The sequence below is a fragment of the Bufo bufo genome, chromosome 8 (assembly GCF_905171765.1).
Source record: "Bufo bufo chromosome 8, aBufBuf1.1, whole genome shotgun sequence".
In the NCBI taxonomy this organism is placed as follows: domain Eukaryota; kingdom Metazoa; phylum Chordata; class Amphibia; order Anura; family Bufonidae; genus Bufo; species Bufo bufo.
Window position 1 is genome coordinate 155,823,267 of NC_053396.1, and position 24,870 is coordinate 155,848,136.

General features: G+C 41.2%; 1 protein-coding gene across 3 annotated transcripts in view; it reads left to right on the forward strand.

The window, feature by feature from the left end:
* FGF13 (fibroblast growth factor 13) overlaps positions 1-24,870 on the forward strand; it is a 438,846-nt gene that overhangs the window by 266,360 nt on the left and 147,616 nt on the right. For 2 of the 3 annotated variants that reach the window (XM_040405320.1, XM_040405319.1), the window contains exon 3: positions 596-763. The exons of the other annotated variant lie outside the window; for it this stretch is intronic. In XM_040405320.1, the coding sequence (XP_040261254.1) occupies positions 596-763 (168 nt within the window). The remainder of the gene's footprint in view (positions 1-595; positions 764-24,870) is intronic. 3 annotated transcript variants of the gene reach the window in all.

Below are 24,870 nucleotides of genomic sequence, written 5' to 3' on the forward strand. Positions count from 1 at the left end.
ACCATGGCCATACATGTCCAATGAAACCGGGAGATGGTTGAAAGATCTTTCTGGAAGATCACCAAAGAAAGATATTTTGTTCTTTAACAATCTTTCTTTGAACGTTCAACTGGTGAAAATATTAAATACGGATGACTTATTTTTAGATGATGATGGTCCAGCATCGATCAGATAAAAATATAATTTGTTGCTAATTTTCACTCGACGAATGACTGATGTTTTGGTTTAAATCGTCTGTTTTGATCAACTTTAGACTAAAACAATAAAAGCTGGTCATTTTGCACCACTCATCTCGGGATATCTCAAACCGAGACAACAGGTAAGAAAGGACACATTGGTATGCAGATATTTTTTCATAAACACCCAAAATAGTCCTGCTTCTTGGTCCCAGTATGTTCCCTGAATGTCCTACTTACTTTTTCACACAGTAATATTTTTCCACATTCCTCCCCTTCTTTTATTTTCTTCTATTTTTCTTAAAACTTTTAGGGTTGATGTTTGCAGTGGAAATAGCTTATCACATATTATCTAAGAAAGTATTAGCTTCTCATATTCAGCTCTAACTCCAGTTCATTTTGTTATGTGGTAACCACAGTTCTGGATGACGCTCCCCCTGGCACACAGGAGTACATTATGTTACGGCAAGATTCCATCCAGTCAGCGGATTTAAAGAAAAAAGAGTCCCCCTTTCGTGCTAAATGTCACGAAATCTTCTGCTGCCCTCTGAAGCAAGTGCACCTCAAAGAAAACACAGAGCCGGAAGGTTTGTGCACCATGGATCCATGTTATGTTCGTTTACCTTCCCCTTCCTCTCCCCCTTTTTTTTCCTTTCTACTGTTCGTGCCCCTATCCCGTGCTGTACATCCCCCCCGGCCTGTGTCAGGAATGACACAGGGAACATAATGCGCTTCATATCATATCCCCCTGCTTGCCTGTTAGTGTCATATACAGTCTATCAAGGGACATTGGATGATATTAAGCATGTATACGCATTATACTGAAAGAATAGTAACAAGATACAATATGACTTGGCTTTTCCCAAATATAACTGTTTTTTTATCCATGCCGTCTGCATCATCACACTGCCCTTTTTGGCTGCTAAATTTGCTTGCTCTTTTATACGGCATTTACCCTCATGTTTTCTTCTAATATTTGAAGTTATGCAACATTTTTTTGGAAGTATGGCACTTGCAAACAAATGACCCTCCCCTCCCCATAAGGCTTCTGCACTTGCTATGGTAATTTTCAGATTAGCATTAGCTCCATAAACAGCGAGAGGAATGTGTATGTAATGCACGCTGGACATGAATCAATTGCATGCAAAAGAACTGTGCATCTTAAAGGAGACTGTTCTTGTTTGTTTCTTTTCAGGCACTATAAAGGTTTGGATTCATTTCTTACTTTTACATGGTTTATGACATAGATTGCAACTGTTTATACCTGAAAGAGCTGTATACACCAGACTTACCATGTAGAAATTGCAATGGCTCGGTGAAAGCCTGAAATACCTGTCTATAAGTGTGACCTGACTTTGCAGAATCTTCTCTAGTGTATTCTGCAGGTTGTGGTACATCAGGCTGCCTAGAAACGGCAACCTCTTGACTTCCTTTTTCTGGTTGTCACTCGCTTTATGTTTCAATGGTTTTTGTATTAGCAGAGAATATGAATCATATTTTGACATAGTAATTAGGAAAGAATAGGGGGAAATTACATTACCCAGCCCAGAACAAGAAACAAATTGGAACATAAAACAGTAATTGAAATCAGAATACTAGAAATATCTCCGCAAAACAACAAGATAATAAAGGCCTTCACTGGAAACAATGCAAAATAAAAAAACAAAAAAGGGGAAAAAACAGAGAGAGTAAAATGAGTAGGGAAAACCAATTCTCTAGGATCTCCACCACTCTATATCTCAGGTATGAGAGACCACCACAGAAAGTATGCAAATGTAAATTTCCAATAAACAGTTAAATGGTTGTGGAAGTTCTTATGTCTGCAGAGTGTTGGACCCAAAGGGACTAGATTTCTTGAATAGCTCAACCCAAAGGATGCTAGAAAGCTTTCAGTTACCCTTAATCCATGATCTAAACATTGTCACTCACTTTAGTATATCCAAAATGTACTAAAGTGATCCTAGGAAATTATAATTGTTATATAGTAGAATACCTCTCACTGTCACACAGATTGGTCCCCTGTTCATCACTTGGGCAACAGAACGCGTTAGAAGATTACACAAGAAATCACACAGAAATCGGGATAAAAAATATGCAAGACAATGGGGAAAATGGACAGGAACAAGAAGGATTGTAAAGACTGTAAGTTATGTTCTCTTTACAATGAGAAAGGCATGGCACATGTAAATATACACATTTAGCTTTGATTCCCAACCGGATGCCATACAACTGGTGAAATACTATAGAGGTTTATAGCAGCACAACAGAACAAAAGGCATTGTCATGGATTTTGATATTGATGGCCTATCTTCTATTTGAAAAGGCCACAACACTCTGGTGAGTTCTGCAGCCTCTTCCTTGGCCAGTGATGTTGTGGTCATTGGTCACATTGCCCGTGTGCAGCTCAGTCTCATTCAAGTGAAAGGGGCCTGAGCCAAAGTACCAAGCACAACCACTATACAATGTATGGTGCTTTGCTTGGTAAACTGAAAATAGGCCATGAGTATCAAAATCCTGGACAATTCCTTTAAATAGATAAATAGAAGATCTGAAATCAAAGGCTATGGGCACCTTTAGGGGCAATTCATTTTATTATTTAATTGTCCTTATTGTGAGCTAAAAATATATTTTTCAATTGGTCTTTATAAAAAAAATGTCAACAGTTTGTCCATTGCATCAGCCGACTGTTGCTTCTCCTTCACAGTGAATCCATCAGAACTGCACTGACTGCTCGATCTGTAGTCCTTTTCTTTAGTTCCATGACAGCTCATAAACACTTATGTGTCCCATATTCATATCAGTTTGATAAGAATTTAGCTTAAAGGCTATGGACAACTTTGGGGACATTTTTTATTTATTATTGCATTTTACTCATTTTAAACTAAAAAAGTATTTTTTCAATTGGTCTTTGTTAAAAATGTTCAGACTCTTTCTCTGTACAGCCTTGAGATTCTCTAGTACTAGGATCTGTGATTATTCTGTTTCCCAGGAGGCAACTCAGCTGATGGCTCCTTATCTCTGATCTTCTGACCTCATAAACACTTGTTATAGCTCAATTATTTTCTTATTGATAAGAATATGGCTTAAATAAGTGTTTATAAGCTGTTAGAAGTTCAAAGATAAAGGATATACATAGCCAGCAGATAAAAGCTCAGAATGAAAGTAAAAGTAAGATGCTCACAGCTAGGCAAACTAGTATTCAAGACAAAAACTGCTGAATACTTTTAATATAGACCAATTGAACAAAATCATTCTTTGCCCAAAATTTGTAAAATGCAATCATAAACAAATGCCTCTGAAGGCCCTCATAGTTTTTAAATGAGGGTTTATGAGCTTTTAGGAAAGTAAAGATGATGGCAACAGATCAAACTGTCAGAACAATAATCTACCTAATAAATCAACAACACTTAATATTACAGTTTATTATTTCCTGGATGACTATGCATAGATGAAAGATAGCTGAAGATACCGTACATAGAAGATAGCTGCCAATCACTTAATCTTTTCCAACATAACTATATATCAATCATCTCAGCTCCTCCTGCTCTATAACCTGCTGCCTGCAGATTACACTCCATATTCATGGTGACAGTTTTACATTAAGGGGATCTTTGTATCAAGTTTAATGCACATGCAATAGTTGGGTGCCTGTAAGGAGGCACATCGAGTCCCCACCTAATCATGGTGCAATTTTTAAAATTGATTTGTTTTTGTATGAAATCAGAGGAAATCAGAGGAATACGTTGGTACAGTATAGCCCCACAGACTGTTATTGATGCTTTATCATGCTGACCATAAGCATTAGAAGCATGGTGATCGAATCTGCTAGGTTTAATGAGATCAGCCTATCATCTAATGTATATGGGAACTTCCTGACTTTGCCCAGGCAATAGATGGGGACATTAGGATCGGGCATGTTGGATTTGGACTACCTGATCCTCTTGCTGTCAAGGAGATAAATTGCTTCCTCCCACTGTTGCCTACATGCTTGCTTTACCGAGATGGCATGTGTATGAGGGGATTGAGAGTGATAGCTATTGGCCAAAGATGTGTTTGACAAACAGTTATCTTAATTGTATGAGGGGGGCCTTACAATTTTTGGCAATTGAGGGCTTGTCCATAGCCATAATATTAACATGTGTATGAAGCCTTATAGTTGGCTTACAGATAAGGTTTTAAGAAATTAAAGCGGGTAAAGAGCTTAGTTATTCCACATGCAGGGACATACTCTTGAATTCCTTACACTGGTGTTGAGTTCATAATTTCTATCATATATCGTTTATCAAGAGCTTCTGTTATAATCAGCTTAACCTGTTGTTCTCTATCTTACAAAATGTAAAGATTAATATGAGAGTGCAAATCAATAGTAGGGGTTAAGTGACTGTATAATTTATTCAGTAGTGTAGAAACGACGGGGTTACACTTAATGGCATAGGTTACAAATTAATTTTAGAAGGTCAATTGGCAACAGTTAGCATTAATATAGCGTTATAAACTCTTATAATACTGATCAATAATGAGCATCAGATATTTTATTTATGTCTAATGTTGGAAATAGTAATATCTTACTGTTTTATGGAAAAGTTCTTGACAAGGAAATTATGTCTTGGGTATATTTTAAATAAATTGTAGGATTGGGCCTCATTTTCACCATTCAAATAATGGTGGTCCTCAATAGCTTATTTTAAAGGGGTTGATCACTTTTTAAAAAATATTTCTGAAAACTGCCTGCAACCTGATAAAATAAAAAGCACTTACACTGTCTTCCACAGGTCCCTCCGATCCAGCACCGCCAGTCTGTCCTCTCCTCAGGCTGCAGCCAATCACTGGCCTCAGTGCTGTAAACACTGAGGCCAGTGATTGGCTGCAGAGGTGTACAAAATATAGGAATGTCTGACTTAAAATGTTATTTTAGTCAACATTTTACATACTTGAAGTTCTTTAGTTTGGAGATCTTGTTGGTTTCCCTTGACTCTTTCCGTTGAATCATGAAACAGCTGGTACAATATTTGCATAAAAATACTGTCTTGTAGTATTGCTGATTGTTTAGTTCTTAAAAGGGTATTTCAGCATTTGAATGTTAGATTTCTGAGGGTCCAACTGCTGGTTCCCTCACACAGCCATAGTGAGGAGAAGTTGGTATAGAGAAGTGGTCTAGCATACAAATTCTTTTGGAGTTAGAAGTAAGAGTGCAGGGATTCACACTGTGGATAGATGCTAAATTGATATGCTGGAATACCTTATTTATAATAATAGTTTCCAAGTGTCATGTGCTGGGGTGAAGGCCTGAAGATCCCCTAAATTACCCAAGTAAGAGTTGGAATCTTATTCTATCAAAAAAACTAATTTCCAGTTATTTCCCAGAGACACGTATTAATGCTTTCAATATAATGCCGTCTAATGTTCGGAATGATCAGCTTTTCATCATTATTGAAAATTAGAGTCACATCTGCAGGTGAACAAGAACAAAAATCTTTGCCGATATACAGTATAAATAGGATAAAAAAAGATTTTCTAAATTATGTGCAATATTACACTTTTCTCGTCACTGATAATTTGAGCTTTTTATCAGTCGACTTGTATTCGACATTCACAGTTCCTAGAGCAGGTCAGCTGCGTCCATGAGCACAAACACTGCATTGTTGTGATTATGCCCTCAGAGATATTAAAACTCATTCATCTCCTGTCATTAGGACCATCTGGACTTTATTTTTTTTGCTCTGCTAAAGGGATAACCAGTTTGAAGTTTTTGAAGGAGAAAAATAGTTAATCTAATTACATAGTATTCTGGATTTTGTCATTACCAATCTGCGGCTGGAGGGAGTGTATCATGTGTATAGTCTGATGTATTACTTGGATTTACACATGCAGCATTCCTTACAGCCACAGATGCATTGTTGATAATGTCCCAATAGGACCAAGAAATTTTGGACCTAAACATTTGGTATAGGGTCAACTTCCTAAACAATTTTTTTTTCCGATTTGTCCAAATTAGCTAATAAATTAGATTCAGGTGCAAATCTACCCGAATCAAAATTCCTTTAAATGCCTGGAAAATCTCTCTCCACAATAATAATAATGCTGGGCCCTGCAGGAAGTGAATTTGCACTTTCTTGCAAAACGTTCTAATTTCTGATATTTCATAGATGCCCGTCAGAAAATAGTACAGATAAGGATCTGGCGCTGAGACCCTATGGACAGCTGAAAGTACAGGGCTTCATTTACCATCATCTTCTCTCACTGTCACCCAGGAGATACAGTGTTGGGCCATTATAGTCAGTTATAGACAGTTTCTCTTTCAATTAAAACTGGACCTGTGACCAATGGGAGCCAAAAGAGCATGGCGTTTGAACATGTGCTGCAACCCCATCATTGGAGGTGGCCTTGACTTCTAACCTTGCTGCCCCTTAATTCTTGTATCATGATGATACATCAGGCAATAGAATGTACGGATACATATTAGGAACTTACATAAATTGCAACCCCCATAATATATTTTTATCATAATCTCTTCAGAATTGATGTTGAGTGATTTAAGATGTTCCCACACATTGTCGGGAGAACTTGCCAGCAGAACTTGCCATTTTGGGTGGGACCGGCTGACCATCTAATATATATCGTGTCCCCCTAACTTTCTCCCAAAAACTGATGTCTGGATTTCAACTACCCAATCCATTTGTCCTTGGGCCTGGCAGCAGATTTCTCCCACTGGGAATACACCATGAGCCAAGCAGACATGTGTATGAGGGGAATGGGGAGTAATAGCTTATGTGGATGGCAGGTGTTAGCAGGTCAAGATTTCCATAGACCCTAATGGGTAGGTAGTGCTGCTCTCTGCACTATTCTACATGGTATGAAAAAAAAAAACTGAAACCTGATGGACCCCTTTATAAGTCAGAGGGACTCAATACAACATAGATCTGCCATATGCATCATGGATCCTTTAGAAAAGAAAACCATGTTATTGAGAGCAGTGGTACTGCATTTTTAACTTTCCTTGAAACATTCGGGTAAGGATAAGAATACAAGGATATTTCCTTAATGCTGTGTTTGACTACCACAGCAATTTCTATAAATCATAAATTCAATTTTATCATCTGTCAAACCTGTGTGAAATGCAATATACATGCTGATTACATAAGTCTCTATAAACGTCCTGTTAGCCGGAAGGGCATCGAGAGCACGGACAGCTTTATCTCTGCTGTGGTGGTGCTGGTGTCCAAAGTGTCTCTCTGTCACCACATGAACATTATTCTCTGTGACAAATACAAGAACTGTCCTTTTAGAAATGAAGGTTATCTCACATTCAGAAATAAATGAAGGTCAAAATCTTTTCACAAGGCTTTCAAATGAGTACAGATAAAATTAACAGAACACTGTACCCTCTGTTGCCATATGAAGAAGAACAGGCCTAATATTTCTGAGACAAGGTGCAAGCCACTCAGGAAATCACTTAGGCTACTTTCACACTGGCGTTTTGGCTTTCCGTTTGTGAGATCCTTCATGGGCTCTCACAAGCGGTCCAAAACAAATCAGTTTTGCCCTAATGCTTTCTGAATGGAAAAGGATCCGCTCAGAATGCATCAGTTTTGCTCCGTTCCATCTCCATTCCGCTCTGGAGGTAGACACCAAAAAGCTGCCTGCAGCGTTTTGCTGTCCGCCTGACGAAGCAGAGCCAAACCGATCCGTCCTGACACACAATGTAAGTCAATGGGGACAGATCCGTTTTCTCTGACACAATCTGGTACAATAGAAAGCGGATCCTTCCCCCATTGACTTGCATGCGGTTGTGTTATTGTAATGGAAGCGTTTTTGCAGATCCATGACGGATCCGCAAACAACGCTAGTGTGAAAGTAGCCGATGTCATCATCTTTTATTTAAAAGTTGCACTGATCATAGAGAAGTCATGTTTTCCTGTTGCACCCCGATGCAACACCCGACCTGATTCTTTAGGATTTGATTTGACCTGCTTTATGATTATGATCATCAGCCCTGATTTCCACCGACATTAATATAGTTTCCACCGGCATCTATTTGAACACGGCAGAACCAAGGATGTCACTGACAGCCTGAGTCTCAACAGAAAGGTTGAAGAAGTTTAAGCCCTTGGGGACAATTGCTATCTATATATGCTGTATTTAGTGCAGCATCCGAGAAGTTAGAGGGGTTGTCTCATCATGGACATTGGTGCCATATCACTAAGATACAGTATATCACCAATGTTAGACTTACCTCCTGAACAGGCCCCTGAAAATGAAGCAGGGCAGACTGCACATGTGAGGCATGCTCTCCATTAATTTCTAGGAAAGTTCTAAAAATAACCAAGTGCACTAAGCTATTTTCGAACATTCCATAGAAATGAATGGAGAGCACACCAAGCAAGTGCGGCAACTGCTCCATTCACTTCTATGGGACTGCTGGAGATAGCCAAGCCAGTCCCATAGATATGAATGGATGGCCACCATGCATAGGCAGCTGCTCTCTGCTCACATCTGGGGTCCCTCTCTGGGAACCGCACCTATCTGACATTGGTTGCATACCCTAGAAATATGCCATCAATGTCTAAGATGAGACAACCTCTTCAAGGGCAGCCACCATACATATACAGCTCTGACAATGCCGGTTGAGCCTGTGCCATCGGCAGCGGGTGTCTTTGGTATATTACAGCTGACACTCAGCTGCATTGACAGGGATTGAAAATAACTATGATTCCCGGCTATATGAATCCTTAGATGCTGTGGCCAATAGCAACTGCGATATTTAAAGAGAATGGGCAATTTCTAAAAATCGTGGCAGACATGTCGTAATGTATTTCTTATGTGGCATACATCTGTTTGTCACGCATTATATTATTCCAGCCTTCAGGTCCCCATTTGTAAGCTGCATAAACATCAAGAACTTATCTCCTGCCTGGTCTTTAGGGCACAAGAAGATTCAGTCACATCAGCTCTGTCTTTGCTGCCCCTGGAAGGATCCTTTTCTGTGCTTGAAGGGAACGGTTCATTTACTGTTCAGGACATGCACAAGAAGGTTATCTGTCCAGAGGCGGCAGTGAGGTGGGTGAATCACATCACCACCATCCTCCTCGCCCTATGAATTCAGCAAGGGAGGACACATACTGATATTTATGCAGCCTTCTATACACAAGTAATGCATTAGGACATTTCTTAAATAATTCTTGCAATTTGACCATCCCCTTTAAGTGAATAGAAAGATGGAGCTCGCTCTGTCGCCCCCCATCGTCCCTCTTCCCCCTGAGATTGCCTTTTCCACTGGGGCCTATCAATGAACCCCATATCTTATTCCACCTACAGATGTGTCCTTCTTTCCACCTAATCTTGGCTTGACATATTAGAAATGCTTTGAAAAAAATCATAATTTCATAATATGCTGTGGGTAGTTGCTTGTATGGTATATGTGTCTACATGCGGCCACCCAGTGGTTGTAATGTAAATTACAGCCTGCTGAGGGTTTGACAGCATGTTCTGACAATGCATTGAGTTTTTATTGTGAGAAACTGGAGTACTTAAATGTTTTATCCCATGAATTTAGAACGTTATTTTACTTGCATATTTGAAAGGACTTGATTGCCTTTCTGTGGGTAGGCAGCAGCTCATCAAGCACCTGCATTGTCAATGATGCGTATTAATTAGCTCCTGTTAACCCCTTCTACATCTGCATTGAAAATAATTCTTTACATATAGCCACAGAGAAATACATGGTATGTACTGCCCCATTCTCCTCTTTCTAGAGATATACTGTATAGCTATACATTTCTATGACTTTAGTAGGGATAAATAAATCTCTAGCACTGAGGGAAATTGAAAGGAGAAGGTGAACCAAAGAATAAAAAACAGGGGGCACTACCAGAGTGAAAAATTTAATGTACAGATGTAGCCATTTTAACCTCTTGCGGCGGCTCCCTCAGGTCACACTAACGCCGATCGGCGTCATCTCGTGAGACCCGAGATTTGCTGTGAACGCGGCGCGCTGTTCGGAAGTTATACTACAGCCTGCCAGCGGCGATCATTCGCTGGCAGGCTGTAGATGTTAAAATAATCGCATCAGAAAGGTATATCAGACGCTGTTTTGTTAACAGCGTCTGATATACCTGCTACCTGGTCCTCTGGTGGTCCCTTTTGCTTGGATCGACCACCAGAGGACACAGGCAGCTCTGTAAGTAGCACCAATCACCACACTACACTACACACACCCCCCCTGTCACTTATTAACCCCTGATCACCCCATATAGACTCCCTGATCACCCCCCTGTCATTGATCACCCCCCTGTAAGGCTCCATTCAGACGTCCGTATGTGTTTTGCGGATCCGCGGATCCACGGATCCGCAAAACACGGACACCGGCAATGTGCTTTCCGCATTTTGCAGATCCGCACATTGCCAGAACTATATAGAAAATGCCTTTTCTTGTCCGCAATTGCGGACAAGAATAGGACATGTTCTATATTTTTGCGGAACGGAAGTGCGGACCCGGAAGTGCAGATCCGCAATTCCGGATCCGAGCAGGACAAAGTCTGTCCTCATAGAAATGAATGGGTCCGCAATTCCGTTCCGCAAAAACACAGTAAAATCGCTGCGGCGCTATAAAGATCACTTTTGAGGGGCATGGCGAGTTCATAGAAGATTTTTAAGTAAGCGGAAATTGTTTTTTTTTTTTTTTTTCTTACAAAGTTTTATATTCCACTAACTTGTGACAAAAAATAAAATCTTACATGAACTCACCATACCCCTCACGGAATCCAAATGCGTAAAAATGCCCTGTGAAATCCTAAAAGTACTCATTGGAATTTGGGCCCCTTTGCGCATCTTGGCTGCAAAAAAGTGTCACACATGTGGTATCGCCGTACTCAGGAGAAGTAGGGCAATGTGTTTTGGGGTGTATTTTTATATATACCCATTTTGGGTGAGAATTGACAACTTTGTATAAAAAAAATTAAAAAGTTGTCATTTACAGAGGTATTTCTCACACACAGTATGGGTATATGTAAAAATACACCCCAAAACACATTGCCCTACTTCTCCTGAGTACGGTGATACCACATGTGTGACACTTTTTTGCAGCCTAGGTGCGCAAAAGGGGCCCAAATTCCTTTTAGGATGGCATTTTTAGACATTTGGATTCCAGACTTCTTCTCATGCTTTAGGGCCCCTAAAATGCCAGGACAGTATAAATACCCCACAAGTGACCCCATTTTGGAAAGAAGACACCCCAAGGTATTCCGTGAGGGGCATGGCGAGTTCATAAAATTTTTTTTTTTTTGGGCACAAGTTTGCGGAAAATTATTATTATTATTATTATTATTTTTTTTTTTTTTCTTACAAAGTCTCATATTCCACTAACTTGTGACAAAAAATTAAATTTTACATGAACTCGCCATGCCCCTCACGGAATACCTTGGGGTGCTTCTTTCCAAAATGGGGTATTTATACTTATGGGGTATTTATACTGCCCTGGCATTTTAGGGGCCTAAAGCGTGAGAAGAAGTCTGGAATACAAATGTCTAAAAATGCCCTCCTAAAAGGTACTCGTTGGACTTTCGGCCCCTTTGCGCATCTTGGCTGCAAAAAAGTGTCACTCATGTGGTATCACCGTACTCAGGATAAGTAGGGCAATGTGTTTTGGGGTGTATTTTTACATATACCCATGCTGGGTGAGAGAAATATCTCTGTAAATGACAACTTTATAAATTGTTTTATACAAAGTTGTCAATTTACATAGATATTTCTCTCACCCAGCATGGGTTTATGTAAAAATACACCCCAAAACACATTGCCCTACTTCTCCTGAGTACGGCGATAACACATGTGTGACACTTTTTTGCAGCCTAGGTGCGTAAAGGGGCCGCAAGTCTAACGAGTACCTTTAGGCTTTACAGGGTTGCTCACAATTTAGCCCCGCCCAAAATGCTAGAACAGTAAACACACCCCACAAATGACCCCATTTCGGAAAGTAGACACCCCAAGGTATTCACTGAGGGGCATAATGAGTCAGTGGGAGATTTTTGATTTTTTTGCCAGAAGTTAGCAGAAATGGAAACTTTATTTATATTTTTTTTCCTCAGAAAGTGTCATTTTCCGCTAACTTGTGAATTTTTTTTTAATCATACATGAACTCACCATGCCCCTCCGCGAATACTTTGGGGTGTCTTCTTTCTAAAATGGGGTCATTTGGGGGGGTATTTATACTATCTTGGCATTCTAGCACCTCAATAAACATGACAGGTGCTCAGAAAGTCAGAGCTGCTTCAAAATGCGGAAATTCCCATTTTTGTACCATAGTAAACGCTATAACTTTTGCGCAAACCAATAAATATACACTTATTGGATTTTTTTTAATCAAAGACATGTAGCACAATAAATTCTGACACAAACTTGTATAGAAATGTAATTATATTTGAACAATTTAACCAGAGAATGTTAAAAATACACTTTGTTTGAGAAAATTGCGGCCTATTTTGATAAATATCAGAAAAACGAAAAATGTCAGCAGCAATCAAATACCACCAAAAGAAAGCTGTATTTGTGAGAAGAAAAGGAGGTAAAATTCATTTAGGTGCCAAGTTGCATGACCGAGCAAAAAGTTGTGAAGTGCCGATTTGTAAAAAAGGGCCTGGTCACTAGGGGGGTATAAACCTGTGGTCCTTAAGTGGTTTAAACTTCACAATTAGGACATTAAGCAAAACTACAAGCAAAACAATAGCCATTGTATATTGCAATAATATTTTATTTGGAAAGCCCTATTCATTGCATAGTAGAATAGTGGAATAACCCCTTTAACAAAATTCACAGTGGGGTAGACAACTCTATATTAGGGCAGGTTCACACAGATACCTTACTGCCTGAAGGACGGTTAAAACTAAAAACAAAAAATTACTTTATTGATAAGTAACAAAATAAAAGGGCGAATCTCTCTTTTCTCATTAAGAGACAGGCAGAGTTGTGGGATTAAGGTGCGAAATCGGGGTACAGTAAATCATCACCCACTAGGATTTGTTATAGTCACCCTATATGCAAGGAGGAAAGACCTACAACAACAGGTCTATGTCTAAACCCCCATGTGAGTGACATACATGCTGGCAACACCAACGTGATGCATTTCCAAGGCTTCGAACATGTGCGCCAATCTCCAAGAGGAGGTAATCAGGACAAGAGAATACAAAAAAAGGAACTGGAGTGGATATTCTGTCTAAATACAGAGAGACCAAGGGGAATAAATGAAGTTTACATACTTCATTGAATAGCCCCTTAGAGAGAAGACACGTTATTCTCTGTCTCCTCCCCTCCCATCGGCTGTACTTTTGTCCATTTACCCCTCATATCACTCTAGTTAATATCAAGAGAATATTCATTTATTTACATAACATGCAGCCAGCTTTTACTGGCAAAGTAATGACTACACGATCCGACCTACTGTGTATAACCATATACTGTATACAGCATACCCTTTGTATGCCCTTGATTTTACATTACTTGCTTCTGCTATTGTCACTTCAATAGACTTATACTGTATATCCCCATCTATTCTATATATGTTATAGCCGCCTAATGGTCCCCCTCTCCTCTTAATCTATCTCTGACAGTAGGTAGGGAATGACTTACATACATCACACCAGCGCTCGGCACATGAGGACGGGGTTGTTGTTATGATCGCTGGCCACACCCACGTCCTCTGATTGATCCTAGCCGGCAGCACCCTCTGCTTTCCCCTCTTGAGGGCGCATCCTTATTTAAAGAGATGGTACCGGTGGGCGCGTACGGCCATCATAGTGCCGACACGCTGCACGAGACACGTTTTTATCGTCTACCGCCGGTACCATAACTTAGATTAGACTACCGCCTCTCATAACCGTGCACAGCTCCTGATGAAGTGTCTAATTAAAAAATACACAGAAACGCGTGGACCGGTCTGAGAGAGCATAGCTTAGGTAGCCTGATGGTGGTAGTTAACCACCTCAGCTCCCCTACCTTAAACACCCTTAATGACCAGGCCACTTTTTACAATTCTCCACTACACTATTTTCACGGTTTATTGCTCGGTCATACAACTTACCACCCAAATGAATTTTACCTCTTTTTCTTCTCACAAATACAGATTTCTTTTGGTGGTATTTGATTGCTGCTAAGATTTTTAATTTTTCCGATATTATTCAAAATAGGCCACAATTTTCTCAAAAAAAGTGTATTTTTAACTTTCTCTGGTTAAATTGTTCAAATATAATAACATTTCTATACAAGTTTGTGTCAGAATTTATTGTGCTACATGTCTTTGATAAAAAAAAATCCAATAAGTGTATATTTTTTGGTTTGCGCAAAAGTTATAGCATTTACAAACTATGGTACAAAAATGTGAATTTCTGCATTTTGAAGCAGCTCTGAATTTTTGAGCACCTGTCATGTTTCTTGAGGTGCTAGAATGCCAGGATAGTATAAATATCCCCCAAATGACCCCATTTTAGAAAGAAGACACCCCAAAGTATTCGCGGAGGGGCATGGTGAGTTCATGTATGATTTAATTTTTTTTCACAAGTTAGCGGAAAATGACACTTTCTGAGGAAAAAAAAAATATATAAAGTTTCCATTTCTGCTAACTTCTGGCAAAAAAAATAAAAAATCTCCCACGGACTCACTATGCCCCTCAGTGAATACCTTGGGGAGTCTACTTTCCGAAATGGGTCATTTGTGGGGTGTGTTTACTGTTCTGGCATTTTGGGCGGGGCTAAATTGTGAGCAACCCTGTAGAGCCTAAAGGTACTCGTTGGACTTTCGGCCCCTTTACGCACCTAGGCTGCAAAAAAGTGTCACACATGTGGTATCGCCGTACTCAGGAGAAGTAGGGCAATGTGTTTTTGGGTGTATTTTTACATATACCCATGCTGGGTGAGAGAAATATCTCTGTAAATTGACAACTTTGTATAAAAAAATGTAAAAAGTTGTCATTTACAGAGATATTTCTCACAGACACTATGGGTATATGTAAAAATACACCCCAAAACACATTGCCCTACTTCTCCTGAGTACGGCGATACCACGTGTGACACTTTTTTGCAGCCTAGGTGCACAAAGGGGCCCAAATTCCAAAGAGTACCTTTAGGATTTCACAGGGCATTTTTTACGCATTTGGATTCCAAACTACTTCTCACGCTTTAGGGCCCCTAAAATACCAGGGCAGTATAAATACCCCACAAGTGACCCCATTTTGGAAAGAAGACATCCTAAGGTATTCCGTGAGGGGCATGGCGAGTTCCTAGAATAATTTTTTTTTGGCACAAGTTAGTGGAAAATGATTTTCTTATTTTTTTTCTCTTACAAAGTCTCATATTCCACTAACTTGTGACAAAAAATAAAAGTTTACATGAACTCGCCATGGGGTGTTTGTACCGCCCTGGCATTTGATGGTCTCCGCAATCATTACATGTATGGCCAGCATTAGGAGTTTCTGCTATTCTCCTTAGGCCTCATGCACACGACCGTTGTTTGGGTCCGCATCCGAGCCGCCGTTTTGGATGCGGACCCATTCATTTCAATGGGGCCGCAAAAGATGCGGACAGCACTCCGTGTGCTGTCCGCATCCATGGCTCCGTTCCGCGGCCTTGCTAAAAAAATATAACATGTCCTATTCTTGTCCGCGCTTTGCGGACAAGAATAGGCATTTATATTGCCGGCGCCCGTTCCGTTCCGCAAATTGCAGAAGTCAACACGGGCACCTTCCGTTTTTTGCGCATCCACGGTTTGCGGACCACAAAAAACGGCACGGTCGTGTGCATGAGGCCTTATATTGAGCATACGGGTAATGAGCTTTTTTTTTTCGTTCAGCCTCTGGGCTGAAAGAAAAAATGAACGGCACAGATTTCTTCATTCGCATCGATCAATGTGGATGAAAAAATCTCTGGCAAAAATGTGCAAAAAAAGCTGCGATCGCTAATAAAGATCCAAAAAGCTCAAAAGTGATCTTTATAGCGCCGCAGCGATTTTACGGTGTTTTTGCAGTGATCAGAAAAAAAACATTTCTGTCACTGCGGTGGGGCGGACTGAACGCAAGTGTGCGCACAAGATCAGGCCTGATCGGGCGAACACTGCGTTTTTTGTAGAGCCTAAGGTGACCCTAATGTACTGATATAGATCTGATTGCGATCAGTCTTGATCATTTACAGATACTATATAGTTCTAGTGCTGATTAGCGACATCGATGACGCTAATCAGCGACTAATCAGTGACTGCGGTGCGATGGGCGCTAACTACCTAACAAGTGGCTAACTGGCGGTGATAAGGGACCCTTAGGCCCCATTCACACATCCGCAATTCTGTTCCGCATTTTGCGGAACGTAATTGCGGACCCATTCATTTCTATGGGGACAGACTTTGTCCCTCTCAGATCCGGAATTGCGGATCTGCACTTCCGGGTACGCACTTCCGTTCCGCAAAGATATAGAACATGTCCTATTCTTGTCCGCAATTGCGGACAAGAAAAGGCATTTTCTATATAGTTCTGGCAATGTGCGGATCCGCAAAATGCGGAAAGCACATTGCCGGTGTCCGTGTTTTCCGGATCCGCGGATCCGTGGATCCGCGGATCCGCAAAACACATACTGACGTCTGAATGGAGCCTTACAGGGGGGTGATCAATGACAGGGGGGTGATCAGGGAGTCTATATGGGGTGATCAGGGGGTAATAAGGGGTTAATAAGTGACGGGGGGGGGGGTGTAGTGTAGTGGTGCTTGGTGCTACTTACAGAGCTGCCTGTTTCCTCTGGTGGTCGATCCAAGCAAAAGGGACCACCAGAGGACCAGGTAGCAGGTATATCAGACGCTGTTAACAAAACAGCGTCTAATATACCTTTCCGATGTTAAAAAAATCGCATCTACAGCCTGCCAGCGAAAGATCGCCGCTGGCAGGCTGTAGATCAATTCATTTACCTTGCGATCCTGTGAACGCACGCTCCTGTGAGCGCGCGTTCACAGGAAATCTCGTGTCTCGCGTCTCTCCAGGAGGAATAACCCGGCCGCCCGCAGGACGCATCCCTTGGTTAGGCGGTCGGGAGGTGGTTAATGACAACACTGCACTCCACTACTTAATTATGTACAAAGACCTACTAAACTAAAGGTCTTTTGTACTACACATGTGCCCCTAGAATACGGACCTTACATGGCTGAATAGGGGGACACCTGTCTTTGTGGGGTGACAATACGGACCCAAGGGTCAAGGTGCACACGACCAGCCAGTTAAGTGACCCTAATTCACAGTGGGTCACGTACTGTACCACAACCGTCTGGCTGATTGCGTATGCACCATAAGGATATTAGGATAATATTGGGAAACCACACATCCAATTGTGTCCATATCCAGATTTTGTACAAGTCCTTCAATCCCCACACTAGACATATAGTGTCAGAATATACAGGGGTTTTGACATAGACCTGTTGTTGTAGGTCCTTCCTCCTTGCATATGTGGGGACTATAACAAATCCTAGTGGGTGATGATTTACTGTACCCCGATTTCACACCTTAATCCCAACACTCTGCCTGTCTCTTAATGAGAAAAGAGAGATTCTCCCTTTTATTTTGTTACTTATTAATAAAGTTATTTTTTGTTTTGTTTTAACCGTCATTCAGGCAGTACGATATTTATACTAGTACGGCAAACACAAGTATACTGTATAGAGTTTTTGAGGGAGATCTGCCTGCAGGATTTTTGGCCAAAGCCAGTAGTGGATCCACCAGGAAGGAGAAATATAAATCCTTCCTTTATATTTCTGATTCTCTTCGATTCTACTTTTGACTTTGTCAAAAAATCCTGCAGGCAGATGTGCATCAAAGCCTTGTCCATAAACTCTCTGTGGCCGTACCCTTAGGAAAAGAGTCTCATAAGATGCCTGTCAGCGTTACACAAAAATACCGGAATACATTATATGGGCAATTACAAAATTAAATGGCCATGTCCTAGTACAACATAGTAAAAAAAAGTTTAATGAAATAAATATATATATATATATTTTTTTTTTTTAAACAAAGCACCCCCATTTTCCTCATTATAATACTTTGTCAGAAATTAAAAACAAACAGAATTGGTATCATAATGTCATCACATGATTTAATCAGCACTGTGAACTGCATAAAAATACAATCAGTGCCATACTTGTGTTGAAAAACCTGTGGTGCCAATGAAAATGTCAAGTAATCCCTAAAAAAATAAGCCTTCAGACAACGCCATCAATAGAAAAATAAAAGGGGTCCTAAAAGTAGGAGTAAAAGCATAAAAAATAATGCTTCCTGAAGGCTAAAATATTTCAAAGCTTTAGAGGGTTAAAGGGGTTGTCCGGGCAGCCCCCCTGACTTGAGCATCGGAGCAGTTCATGCTCCGATGCGCTTCTTTGACCTGCGCTGTATCGCACAGCGCAAAGGCATTTTCAGGAGTTCCGGTGATGAACCATGCTCTCCTTAGGGCTGCCAAGTGGAGGCTTCTGCCCAGCAGTGAGCTCGGTGTCATCAACGGCACTGATGGGCGGGCTTTAGCGCTGCCCTAGCCCGTAAAATGAAATACTGATGCTATAAAAAAGATGCATAATACAGCCAAGAATGGAAGCTCCTGCTCCTGGCCAAGATGCAAGTTATGGTCTGTAAGCGGAGTTTTGGTCCTACATGGAATGATTTACAGCATCAGGAGTCTGCATTGCCTTAACTTGCTCCAGATTGATCAAAAGTCCTACAATGTTTGATAAATGTGGTGCTTCTTTAAGGCTACGTTCACATCTCCAGCAGACAAATCTGGTAGTCTGTTCCACCAGATGAACAGACTACCGGAGATCCCACATCTGGCATGGCTGGAAAGCACCACACACTGCATGCAATCGTATTTACAAATGATAATAGGACTCGGAGTAAGAAATTAAATAGATGCATATTTTATTCGTTACATGCGTCATCTCAACGGTGACCCTTATTATCACACGAGGTTAGGGCTGAATCACATCCCATTCTCCTTCTCTTCTATGTCTTTTCAGCACATAGGAGGTAATCTGCCTTGATGGTAGATGGAACTTTAAACTATCCTCCTTTTTTCTTCTTACTGAAGGATTTTTCTGGGTGGAAACTCGGGAAATAGAGAGTGCAGACACCTTGTGTAAAACCAGGTTGATAAGAACATGCCTCTTTTATTATGTCTACTTGCAAAATACTGGATCAAAAAGGCCTTAATATAAAAACATGTTACAAACGATGGCCCAACCGTTTTTGCCTCATGGCTTCTTCAAAGGCTGTGGGTTCAATATCATGAATTTATTTACTTTTTCACTCCGAGTCCTATTATCATCATCACGTATTTGAACTGCTTTACCCTTGGCCACAGGAGAGTTTTCTTTGGGGCTTGTTTTAGAGTATTCTATATCTATTCTGTGTCTTTCCTTGTTATTATATGTAGAGATGAGCAAATCGAATCCGAATTTCCTCATGCTTCATGGTAACTAATAAAATATTTTCCTAAAATGGCTGCTGCACGTGTGAGGACATGGAGCAAGGAACTCTGGGAACGTTGGATCACCCATAATGCTATGCATGCAGCCAATCAGCAGCCAGCCAGCCCTGTGATGGCACAGCCCTATAAATAGCCTCAGCCATCTTGGATTCTGCCATTTTCCAGTGTGCAGGGAGAGACGTCAGAAGGCGCTAGGGACAGTGATAGGAAAAACTTCATTGTGCTAAAAAATGATTTACAAGTGCAAGAAAAGATTATTCAGGGTGTAGGGAAAGGATAGGGAGGAATTATTCCACAGCATTTATGTAGAACAGAGTTCAGTAGTGGAGGTTACAGCCTTGGTTATAGGAACAATCCTATTACACCTTGCTGCACTGACTGCGGATCCAAATTGCCATTATATAGCTCTGTAATTCCAGCAAACCGTTCTTGGGGTGCAAGTGCTGTTAACAGGGTTTATTACAAGGAAATATTTCTACGTCTTAATTGCCCTTGTGCGGTGCAGTTATATGTTCTAAAGCATTTTTTGGCTTGTATTAGTAGGAAAAAGGGCTTATTAGCTGTTGTGTGGTAAAGCGCTAAAATTGCAGCCCTTTTTGATTTGCCGTTCAGCGGTGCAGTTATATGTTCTAAAGCCCTTTTTGTCATGTATTAGTGGCAAAAGAAAAATATATTTGACGTTCAGTGGTGCAATTATATGTTCTAAAGCCTTTTGTACAGTGTATAAGTGGAAAAACGAAAAATATATTTGCCGTTTAGCAGTGCAGTTATATGTTCTAAAGCCTTTTGTGTCGTATATAAGTGGAAAAAAAATAAGGGCCTATTTCCTGTTCAGCGGTGCAGTTATATGTTCTAAAGCCCTTTTGTGGAGTGTATAAATGGAAAAAAAGAAAAATATATTTGCCGTTCAGCGGTGCAGTTATATGTTCTAAAGACCTTTTTTGCATGTATTAGTGGCACAAAAAAAATATTTGCCATTGTGTGAAAGTTACAGCACTTTTTGGCATGTATTAGTGGAAAAAAAAGGGCTTATTAGCCGTTGTGTAGTGAAGTGAGAAAATTACAGACTTTTTTAGGGTGTTTTAATTTCCTTTTTTATTTATTTACTTGATCTAACAGTATGACAGACAGGGAAGTGCCAGGCCCTGCACAGGGGAGTGGCAGAGGTTTAAATGTTTCTGGTGCAGACACAGGTCACAGCAGAGTAAGGGGGCGTGGCAGAAGCAGTCGCAGCGAGAGGCCTGAGCTCCTGGTGTCATCTAGCGGTCATGTCTTGACCAGCAACCCAGCGGTTCTTGAATGGTTGACTTGGTCATCCACTTCGTCCCAAGTGACATCAGACACCCGCAGCCAAGAGTCGGTGGGTTCGTCAGACACAACCCTTAGGCCTCTTTCATACGGGCGTCATGTTTTTTGCCCGGATAAGATGCGGGTGTGTTGCGGGAAAATGCGCGATATTTCCGCGCGAGTGCAAAACATTGTAATGCGTTTTGCACACGCGTGAGAAAAATCTGCATGTTTGGAACCCAAACCTGAACTTCTTCACAGAAGTTCGGGTTGGGTTAGGTGTTCTGTAGATTGTATTATTTTCCATTATACCATGGTTATAAGGGAAAATAATAACATTCTTAATACAGAATGCATAGTACAATAAGGCTGGAGGGGTTAAAAAAAAAAATAAAAATTTCATCATTATCGGGAGAAGAGGGTGGCAGCTTGCCCGTGAAGCAGCAGCGGAGCCAGCAAGTCGCTAGCATGGCCAGCAGTCAGCAGGGTGGCAGCAGTGGAAGGTCGGTAGCCAAACGTGCCCAGGGTAGACCACCCACTCCGCAGGAGCCTACCTGCACGGAAAGTAGTGGTTAACAGAAGCAGCGATGGTAGCAGTCAGTCAGTGCGTAGTGTTGGGGGTAAAATCTAGTGTTGGGCTAGCATGCTCGCCCGAACCCCTTTTTCACTCGAGCGTCGCAATGCTCGGCACATCGGCCAAACACTGCGTGTGCTCAAGCGTGATGCTCGAGTCTCCTCCCCACATGTTTGTTGGCTGCTACGCAGCAAATAACCGTGCGGGGAAGTAGTGCCACTTACTGTAATGCCGTAACCATGTTGGTTACTGGCATTACAGTGATTGGCTGGCCGGAACGCGTCATCAGGTGCTATATAGCACCCGATGACACGAGGTTCGGCTCAGATTTAGTCAGGGCAAGCTGCAGCAGAAGGGACAGATAGTGTATAGAGAGAAATTGTGTTTTTTTTTAGGGAGTTTTGGGTGTTGAAAGGTGGTAGAGACCCAACAGTCCTTTTAAGGACTATTGTTTTATCTGGCTGCAAAATATATTAGCGCAATGTGCGCTTAATTGCATGCAATTGTTTGGCTGCTAGTAAAAGCAGCGACATTACCTGCGCTACATCTCAGGTATAACGTTAGCCGCTGGTGACAGCAGCGACATTACCTGCGCTACATCTCCTGTATAACGTTAGCTGCTAGGGACAGCAGCGACATTACCTGGGCTACTTCTCCTGTATAATGTTAGCCACTGGTGACAGCAGCAACATTACCTGCACTAAATCTCCTGTATAACATTTGCCGCTAGTGACAGCTGAGACATCACCTGCGCTACATCTTCTGTATAACATTAGCCACTGGTAACAGCAGCAACATTACCTGCGCTACATCTCCTGTATAACGTTAGCCGCTGGCGACAGCAGCGACATTACCTGAGCTACATCTCTTGTATAACGTTAGCCGCTGGTGACAGCAGTGACATTACCTGCGCTATATCTCCTGTATAACGTTTGCGCATCATAAATATCAGTAACAATAAGTTAATTTTTTCGCCGCTGGTGACAGCGACATTACCTGCTCTACATCTCCTGTATAACATTTGCACATCATAAATATCAGTGACATTCAGTTTATTTTTTTCGCCGCTGGTGACAGTGACATTACCTGCGCTACATCTCCTGTATAACATTTGAGCATCCTAAATATCAGTGAGATTCAGTTGAATTTATTTGCGCATACACTTACAAAACCTGCGCTACTGTACGTGTGACATACTTGCAAGCATATATACCATTCAATATGCTCAAGGCGAGCAGTAAGGGAAGGGGAAGTGGCCCGCAACTGTTGCTCAGAGCACCCCCTTGCTGCAATCTCCCTTGCAAGTCTGGCAGTCTGGCGCTTTTTTGAGGAAAGTGCAGACGATAACCAAATTACTTACCGGTAATTCCCTTTTCATGAATCCTCCATGACGGCATACCATGAGAGATGACCCGCCTCCAACCAGGTAGGGACAGGAAGTATAAATTAGACCCTCCTCCAGCTCTTCCTCAGTGTCTTTCTGGACCGATAGCCTAGAGAGTCTTATCCTCACATATAAAGGATTATTATATATCTACAAATATATATTTTTTTTGCATTCACACCCACACACCTTCACCTAATTTTTTGGCCTATATGTGGCCCTGTACGTACATATTCCTACATATATTTATAAACGTAATTAGGGTGGGAAATCCGTGCTGTCATGGAGGATTCATGAAAAGGGAATTACCGGTAAGTAATTAGGTTTTTCCCTTTCATCCTCCATGACGGCATACCATGAGATATAACAGATTAATACTCTTATTAAGGGGGGGACTATGGCCTAAAGCACCTTCCTGCCGAAAGCGAGCTCCTGACTAGCTGTAGTATCCACTCTATAATGTTTAATGTCGCTGCTTTGCATATCTGTTCTAATGAGGCACTTGCCCTTTCTGCCCAGGATGCAGCCACAGATCTTGTGGAATGTGCTGTAAAGGACTTTGGTGGAGGCATATTTGACACTTTATATGACTCTGAAATTGCCATTTTTATCCATCTGGATAAGGAGTTTTTTGTGGCTTTTTGCCCTTTATGTGTTCCATTGAACTGGACAAATATATAGTCTGTTTTCCTGAACGTTTCTGTAACTTCTAGATAGAGTAATACAGCCCTACATACATCTAAATTGTGAAAATTCCTTTCCCCTTCTGTTTTTGGGTTTGAGCAGAATGATGGGACAATAATCTCCTCCTGCCTGTGGAAGTTTGATACAACTTTAGGAAGAAAAGAATTGTCCAGTCTGAATCCGATTCTGTCCGGAAATATGGTGCAAAAAGGTTCCACTATTTTTAGAGCTTGGATTTGACTCACTCTTCGCGCTGAGGTGATTGATACCAGGAATAAAGTTTTCAGAGATAAATATCTCAACGAGGTTTCTGACAGAGGTTCAAACGGAGCGTTTGTCAAACCCAACGGCTTGGAACCTGAAAGGATGATTTTGAGAGCTAAGGGCCTATCAGAAGCCATAATTACCACTATGTCAGCCAGCAGAAAAGATGTAACTACTAAAATTTACCGTAAGGTGTGGAATAAATTTTGCTGTTCGTGCATCCAGGAAAAAACTTCTTCACAGAAGTTCTCAGTCCAAGCAGTTCTAGGTTTCCTGCAGTCCGGCTTTGAAAAAGGCTTACGCCCAAACACGTTAAGAGTTCACATATCAGCCTTAAGCGCAGTGTTCGGTGAAAAAATTGCGGAACATCCTTGGGTGATCCGTTTTCTAAAAGGTGCAGATAGGTTAAGACCGTTCCTAAGACCTACAGTTTCCCCTTGGGATCTCAATGTAGTGCTATTAGGTATAACCTTTCTATCTGGGGATGGTAGATTGGGCCCTGGGATAGTAGATCCTGTTGCCAAGGGAGGATCCATGGGCTCTGGACTGAAAGAGTTTTCAGTAACGGAAACCATGGTTTTTCTGGCCATAGAGGGGCTATTAGTATCACATGAGCCCTTTCTAGCCGAATCTTTTTTAGGACCCTGGGAATTAACTGAAAAGGGGGGAAGGCATATGCTAGTTGAAAATCAAATTTTTGGGACAGTGCATCTACCCCTATGATTCCGTCGAACGGATTCCGAGAAAAAAACTTTTTTAGTTTTGTGTTTGTGGCTGAAGCAAAAAGATCTACTTGTGGGGTTCCCCACAATTTTGTGATTCGGAGAAAGACTTGTCTTTTTAGGCTCCATTCTGTTGTTTTTAAGGAAGTTCTGCTTAAAAAGTCTGCTTCTATGTTTAGGGATCCTTTTTGATGGATTGATGATAGGGATCTTAATTGAATGTCCGCCCAGGAGAATATTTTTCCTGTTAGTTTGCTCAATGCTAAACTTCTTGTCCCGCCTTGATGGT